This window comes from Diaphorina citri, unplaced genomic scaffold (genome assembly GCF_000475195.1).
Source record: "Diaphorina citri unplaced genomic scaffold, Diaci psyllid genome assembly version 1.1 scaffold174, whole genome shotgun sequence".
Taxonomy (NCBI): Eukaryota; Metazoa; Arthropoda; class Insecta; order Hemiptera; family Psyllidae; genus Diaphorina; species Diaphorina citri.
Window position 1 is genome coordinate 60,481 of NW_007377611.1, and position 8,286 is coordinate 68,766.

General features: G+C 39.1%; 1 protein-coding gene across 1 annotated transcript in view; it reads right to left on the reverse strand.

The window, feature by feature from the left end:
• LOC103505441 overlaps positions 1-5,838 on the reverse strand; it is a 60,390-nt gene extending 54,552 nt beyond the window's left edge. Inside the window, exons 1-3 of the mRNA XM_008469771.2 lie at positions 5,541-5,838; positions 4,940-5,254; positions 4,518-4,569 (exon numbers count right to left, since the gene is read on the reverse strand). Of these exons, the coding sequence (XP_008467993.2) occupies positions 4,518-4,569; positions 4,940-5,254; positions 5,541-5,807 (634 nt within the window). The 5' untranslated portion in view covers positions 5,808-5,838. The remainder of the gene's footprint in view (positions 1-4,517; positions 4,570-4,939; positions 5,255-5,540) is intronic.
• Between the last annotated feature and the right edge of the window lie 2,448 nt (positions 5,839-8,286).

Sequence of the window (8,286 nt, forward strand, 5' to 3'; positions counted from 1 at the left end):
TATGTAGTAAAGTTCGTCTGAAGTGGAAAATTTTAGTCGAGGACAGTTTTATGAGACTAATCTTAGCCAAGGACAGGTATAGAGATAGCATGGCACTTCAGATAGAGGCAAATACTTTTTCCTGCAACCCAGCAGCATCCACTGTTTAATTTTCCAGCCCTACCGTTTGATCCATTTCATCCATTGATTTCTGGTGTTCTTTTGGAAATTGATCAGAAAGTTCTTTGTTTTTCTGTAAGTTACACCTTGCACTGTGAAAGAGTATAGTCTATGCTTCACTGGGATACTGACATTCCTGGATCCCGGTATAGGTACGTTTAATAAAAACATAATAATCTTTCCCAAATCAAGGCAGAGGCGCCGCGCCGTTGTTCTTTAATTCAATTATCATTAACAAAAGCTCTTGGACAATGAACATCCGAGAAATTAAGGATGTACAACAAAAATAAAATAATTACACGAAATTAATGCCAAGATGAGGGCGTAGTGAGAATTATACGGAACTGACTGAAGAAGGGGAAGGAGAAATGAAATTATAACACAGATGAGGAGGAGGAGGAAAAAGGAACTGGAGAGAAGATAAGAAGGAAGGACCAGGAAGAAGAAAGGAGGAAGAAAAGGAACAAGCTGGGCCCGTCCCTCCGGGAATTTTTTAGCCCGTAGTTTATTCGATCGTGATTCGGGAAAATCAGTACCCATGTACCTACCTAATTTGTTTAATATTCAGTTTATTATCATTCTTGATTTGATTTTACTTTCATGTAATGATTTAAAATCATCACTCTTTTTCGTACTTTCTCTATCTTCTTTCTCTCCCTCTCTCTCTTTTAAATCGTTCTATTGTTCTCATTTCTTTATCCGTGTTAAGTCATCTTCCTGGCTCTTTTTCTCTCTCTCCCTCTCCTCCTCCTTTTCGCTTTTTAGCCCGTCCTTCCTATCCTTTATTATTACGATAGTAATAAAAAAAGGTATAGTGGCTTTCGTACTTTCTCTATCCTCTTTCTCTCCCTCTCTCTTTTTTAAATCGTTCTATTGTTCTCATTTCTTTATCCGTGTTAAGCCCGTCCTTCCTATCCTTTAATATTACGATAGTAATAAAAAAAAGTATAGTGGACGGGCTATTGTATTCGCTTCGGTGTCGTCTGTGTGTCTGACCCCATAGAAGAACTTATCAAAACCTAGTCGACCTATATATCAAATTAAAGGTCTTTTTACCAGGAACACGAAAGTGGTGGTGCAAATTTTTTCCCGAAAACCATAAAGCCAAAAAACCAAAAAAACTGGTTTTTGGGGTATTTTTTCATATTTTCTCACACAAATGAGCTCTGATCTTGAAATTTGTCGCGACGACCTATTGACTCAAAGCGAGAAAGTTTTAGATAACACTTCAGTCGATAATTTAAAACCGGTTTTAGTGTCACCTGTGTTAAGCTACGCCGAGAAAGGCCAATAAATGGATGGGTGACTTAAACATTATATTGGGAATAAAGGGAGAACGGGCTCTTACCGAAGCGAATACAATAGCCCGTCCCTTATACCTTTTTATTACTATCGTAATAATAAAGAAAGGACGGGCTAAAAATGAGAAGAGAAGGTGAAGAACAGAAATGAAGGAGAGGCCGGAGGAAAAGACGGAAAAGATAACGACTGATAAAAATGAGTGGAAATGAAGAGGCAGAGAAGAAAGGGAGGGAGAGAAGATTAAGGAAAGGGAAAGACGAGGGAGAATTTCACGCACAATTAAGCCGACAATATCGTAAATGTATTGTAAGTTCAGAGCTCGTATAATACACGCCACACCATTTTGAGAAATGCGAGCTTTGATGTCAAGATCCTTGCAGTAGGCCCGGCCTTAGCAAACTAGTAATTGTTGAACTGAAATGGTAAAATGACTCTTGAGGCTTTTAGACAGTTACCGTAAATAAATAAATAATAATAAAATGTCTTGGAGGGTTTCAGCAGTCATTATATATAAGTTCTGTGGGTCAACTTGATAAGGAGAACCAAAAAGGCAGATATATTTTGCAGAACTTCAAAGAATTATTACCAAATTCAAACTTCAAAGAATAATAAAATGCATTACTTTCCTTCCTATAGGATAAGGACTGTAAAAACGAGCGATAAAATCGATAGAATTTACTTGATCTTACCAACCTTTGAACCATAGTCTCCCCGAATATGGACTTAGACTCGTATTTATGAACAATAATGATCGTTCTTAGATCAGTCTCAAGTCAAAATTGACCAATCAAATGCCTTGAGACTATGCTTAGCACGAACTTAAGAGCCAGCATTTTGTTCATAAATATGGGTGTTAATCACTTAACCTGCCTCACTTTATGCCCATCCCCTCTCTCTTTTTCATAAATCCTAAAAAGATGATGTGGCATGCCAAAATAAATTTGGATTACAGTTCAATATGAATCCATGCCTGAGAAAACAAAAGCATCTTTGATCTATAGGTGTTGACAAATCCAGTGCAAGTCTACACGACAAAGGCATTGCTCGAAGAAAACAAGAGAGTCGTCGCCTGTGCTCTCAATATAAATGAAGAGGAGGAACACAACAGAAGTCAAAGACGAACGACCGAGAGAACAACAAAGAGAAAAGAGGTTGTGGAAGAGAGGAGTAAGAGAATGATTTTAGGAGGAGGAGGAGGAGGAGGAGGAAAAGAAAGAGGTTATGGATTAGAAGAGAGAAGCAAATGAAGATAGAGGAAAGAGGAGGAGGAGGAGGAGGAGGAGGAAAAGAAAGAGGATATGAAGCAGAAGAGAGAAGTGAATGATGATAGAAGGAGGATGAGAAGGAAGTAAACAACTAAAACAATGTAAACATCTCAAGGAAGGAAATCCTGAAGAGATCCATACAAGCATACAAAGTATTACAAAGTGATAGATTGGAAATTTTCAGAGATTTTATTTATTGGAATTTGCAAGTAGTTTGATCTACGAAATCCAAGGAATAGAATAGAATAGAATAGTCGTCCAGGCAAAAGGCAAAGAGGAATTTGGTCATAGCCCATTGAGCCCATTGGTCATAGCCCCTAACGTCTATAGATAAGGAATAGAATAGTCGTCCAGGCAAAAGGCAAAGAGGAATTTGGTCATAGCCCATTGAGCCCATTGGTCATAGCCCCTAACGTCTATAGACGTTAGAATAAATGTCAGAAGGGTTCACACTATTCAGAAGATGTTAAGGAGGTGTCAACATTGTCAACAAAGCAAATGGCAAAGGAGTGAAGAAATAAAATATCGAGGTGACCTTACTATTAACAGAGAGTAAAATTGATACTGGTGAAGCTCGAAACATTAGGTAATACTGACACTTTTCAAGACATACGAGTAGGGCTGTCCATTTAGTATCTTTCTTTCTATAAGCAGTATAAGTAGATGTATGGACTATTGGACTATGCACAAAATTATCTAATATATAAAAATGAATATTTGTTTGTTTGTGTTTGTTCGAACTTTATGCCTGGCCAAACCGCTCATCCGATTGCTATGAAACAGTAAGTATACTAATAAAATTATGTTTAAATTTGTTTCAGTGAAAGTCTCACAGAATGACAAGTTATTCAAGCAAGATCAATAAAATTTGTTATGCCATTACTTTGAGAGAAAATACTTAAAGAGTTATGCCATTTCTTTAAGAGAGATGATAAACATCTTAGTAAAATTAAATAACTCATTACAAATTGTATCTACATAATCACTTGGGTAATACTCGGTAGGTACCTGAGCTTTGAAAATAACGTTTCTCTGAATTCCTCACCTTGCCTGGGATCGAACCCGCGCCCTCCTGCTTACCAGACGTGCGCTTTAACTAAGCCACCGAGGTTAAGGTCACTAAATTGAGGAGCTGTGTGCAAAAAGGGAAACATGGATTTTTTGCCCTTTTTGCGTAAAACGGTTTTTTGAATAGAACGTGGTGCGCTCTATATTCCAGCGTTTGAACTGCAGTGATAACTTTTTTTTCGATGAGTTACAGCGTTTTTTGTAGACATACTTTTCAAGGATTTTGATGAAAAATTGAAAACTTTAAAGTTATTTACAGTTTGATGATTTTCATTTATTGCCCTTTTTGCACCCAGCTCCTCAATTGTAATGCTAATTTATAAACTCAGCTTTTACCCAGTCAGCCTAGTTAGCTCGGCGGGCAGAGTGTCTGCCTTGTAAGCGCTAGGTCGCGGGTTCGATTCCCGCCCGGGGTGGATTTTATCCTGAAGTATATAAGGTTTATTCTCGCAACGGCTGGTTTTCTCCTATCCTGTCTTTCTTCTCTCTTCCATTTTGGGACAATAAGACCTTAGCAATTACAGTTCCCTCTATCAAACCTCTAAAAAAAGAGTAAATTCCATCCTAAATAGATAAAGTTCCATTCTCGGAATGCCTGGCTTTCTTCTACCTGTTCCTGATTTTTGGGACGATAAGACCTCCGTTCTTACAGTTCCCCCTGTAAAACCTCTCCAAGAAAGGAAAAAAAAACACTCTTTAAAGGTTCTTATTTATGTGGCTTACCAGTCTGGGCGTCAGGGAAGTTGAGTCCCAGGTTGAGCTCGCTGTCCACAACCACATCCAAAATAGAAACTTTAGCTTCAACGAAAGCTATAGCTATTTATGGATCCTGTATCCACCATACCTTTGGTACTAAAGTAAGTATATTACATAGCTACCTACCTACTTATCACAAACTTTCAAAGTGAAATTGAACTTTGAAAATTTATGTGTAAAATTGTAAATTTTTATACATCTAAGTATGTAGGTACTAGATAAATTCTTCACAAGTGTAAATCCCATGAGATTGGTAAACAAATAAAAACTAAATATTTAAATATGTAACTATATGTAGATAGGTAAAGAAAAAATGAAAATAAATCCATGCTATTTATTTTAAAGATTCGAAATTTAAAGTGTGAAAGTTTCTACAGGTTTCCCACAACCACATCCACACCAGGTAGCACATTCCACACCAAGCTTCTGGACTTGACGAAGTTGCTCAACTTCTGGGAGGCCACCTGGCCAATTAGAGTCTCCTCGTCAGCGGCCTCCAAGGATCGCGCTGATTCATCGAAATCTGGTTCGGCCTCCTCCGGCCGTTTTTCTGAAATTGTTTCGACAATCTCCACGCTATCGGCCACTTGGATGGAGGACTTTTTCATCAGGCGGTTCATGTAAGCGACCAACTTGAGCATCATGCAGGAGGTTTCGTGTTTCCCCACACAAGTTGGCTGGTTGGCGTAGGTGTAAAAGGATTTCTAGGATACATAAATTCTATGCAATACATAAATAATGGATTGTTTTCACTGTTCAAAAACTTTAAACACAGCTAAGTCGTGCTATTATAGGTTTAGCCGCAGGGGACACTAATCTCTGCAAAGCGACTGTGACCTGTACTCCAGACCTGTGTACTAGAGCTGAACCTGTGTGTGGGAAGGTTTTAAAGCTAGCCAAAGGTTTCGACAATCTCCACACTATCGGCCACTTGGATGGAGGACTTTTTCATCAGGCGGTTCATGTAAGCGACCAACTTGAGCATCATGCAGGAGGTTTCGTGTTTCCCGTTTCGACAATCTCCACGCTATCGGCCACTTGGATGGAGGACTTTTTCATCAGACGGTTCATGTAAGCGACCAACTTGAGCATCATGCAGGAGGTTTCGTGTTTCCGGCTGCACTTTGCGTTGAGTTTGGTCAGCAGCGCGATTTCCGTTTTACTTGGCGCGTTGGCGAACGTTTCGTTTTCGCTTTCGTTGGCGGCAAGCGCGAGGGCCAGAACGGCGAAAAGGACAGACAAGAACGACAGATTCATGGCGACGACGGAACTTTGGCGGCTTTTTTCAAAAAAAAAAAAAAATCGAACTAAAGTTTTTTTTGAACTAAAGTTTTTAACGATTTTTTTTTTCCAAGTTATTTTTTTGTGAACGATTTTTTTTGTCGAGATCTTGGATTTTTTTTCTTTTCGGAGCAACCCGCGTGTTTATCGAGCGACCACGATGCGACAAGTGAAGGCTTAGAAAAAAGTGGTACTCGAAGTGGAAGATGAGTTCGGATCTGGACTTGAGAGAAATGGCTTCCCGCTCTTCCTCCGGAATTTCTTTCCTTTCACATTGGATTCTTGTCTTGTGCTACGAGCGTAATAAATATGTGTGTGTGTTGTAGGTATGTATGTATGTGTGTTGTAGGTATGTATGTGTGTGTGTTGTAGGTATGTTAGTGGCGTTACAGATTACAGGGTACCTACGGTTGAACAGAGGTTTTTGATTTGATTTTTTTTTTTTGATTGTTTATTTATTTATTTAAATAACATTTTGTGTGTATCTTAAGGTGGCTACTTAGCTGGTTGGTAGCGCGTCTGCCTTGTAAGCGCTAGCAAACAAACAAACATACATACATACAAAAAACATATAAACAAACAAAGTGGGTACCTATATTAACTTTTTGTTAGATCTAGGATATTCTTTAACTATTTTTTAGAAGATTATTTGTATCACAGACTGGAGGAGTGGACAGTTGGACACCTTGTATCAGAGACTTTATTAGGTACAAAAATACAAAAAACATGTAAACAAACAAAGTGGGTATATAAACTTCTTGTTAGATCTAGGTTATTCTTTAACTATTTTTTAGAAGATTATTTGTATCACAGACTGGAGGAGTGGACAGTTGGACACCTTGTATCAGAGACTTTAGGACACCTATATCTACCTAGGTTGACAATAAAGTTTTAGGTGCATTACTAGAAACTAGAGATTCCAGTTATTGAGAGAGTTCAATTTCTAAATCCACGTGAAGAAACAAACATACATACAAAAAACATGTAAACAAACAAAGTGGGTATATAATTTTCTTGTTAGATCTAGGTTATTCTTTAACTACCTATTTTTTAGAAGATTATTTGTATCACAGACTGGAGGAGTGGACAGTTGGACACCTTGTATCAGAGACTTTATTAGGACACCTATCTAGGTTGACAATAAAGTTTTAGGTGCATTACTAGAAACTAGAGATTCCAGTTATTGAGAGAGTTCAATTTCTAAATCCACGTGAAGATGGGACGAGGGATTTGGCACGTAGACCATCCCGACACGTGGTTCCCTACTGGTCTCACAGTTCAGAGTTCTGAGGTCATGGCAAAGTTGTCGAAATTAGAAAGGCAGTTCTTTTCCCCGAGGACCTAGTGGAGTTTTTTGAGGTCGTTTTCTTGGTTCTATGGTTAGTGGCTAGCATGTGACTTGTAACATTCCTGGTTTCCTATACCTAGGTAACAGCCAAGGGATCTACTGCTGGCTGAATACCAGAATACCTATTGTCCAATGTCCACTGTGAGAAAATTATACGGTAATATTTAGCGCGGAACTGTAACATGTATACTCGTAGTACTGCTGTGGTCTTATTGTCCCGAAATCGAAGACAGAGGGAAGACAAGATAGGAGAAAGCCAGCCGTTCCGGGAACAAATATTAACCATTCAGGATAAAATCCGCCCCGGGCGGAAATCGAACCCGCGGCCTAGCGTTTGCAGAAGAATCGTTAGTTTTGCGATTGTATATATTAGGTACCCTCAAAGTGTGTCACAAGGAAATGATTTAGGTAACACCCAAGGGATCTACTGCTGGCTGAATACCAGAATACCTATTGTCCAATGTCCACTGTGAGAAAATTATACGGTAATATTTAGCGTGGAACTGTAACATGTACTCGTAGTAACTGCTGTGGTCTTATCGTCCTGAAATCGAAGACAGAAGGAAGACAAGATAGGAGAAAGCCAGCCGTTCCGGGAACAAACATTAACCGTTCAGGATAAAATTCGCCCCGGGCGGAAATCGAATCCGCGGCCAGGATAAAATCCGCGGCCTAGCGTTTGCAGAAGAATCGTTAGTTTTACAATAATTGTATCTAGGTACCTACCCTCAAAGTGTCTCACAAGGAAATGATTGATGGTCCAACAAGTCTAACGGACCAAGAAGAAGGCTGTAATTGAAGTAGGTATCCTCAGATTAATGCTGAATAGAAAATTATAGGATAGGTAATATTTAGCGTGGAACTGTAACATGTACTCGTAGTAACTGCTGTGGTCTTATTGTCCTGAAATCGAAGACAGAAGGAAGACAAGATAGGAGAAAGCCAACCGTTCCGGGAACAAACACTAACCGTTCAGGATAAAATTCGCCCCGGGCGGAAATTGAACCCGCGGCCTAGCGTTTGCAGAAGAATCGTTAGTTTTGCGATTGTATATATTAGGTACCCTCAAAGTGTGTCACAAGGAAATGATTGATGGTCCAACAAGTC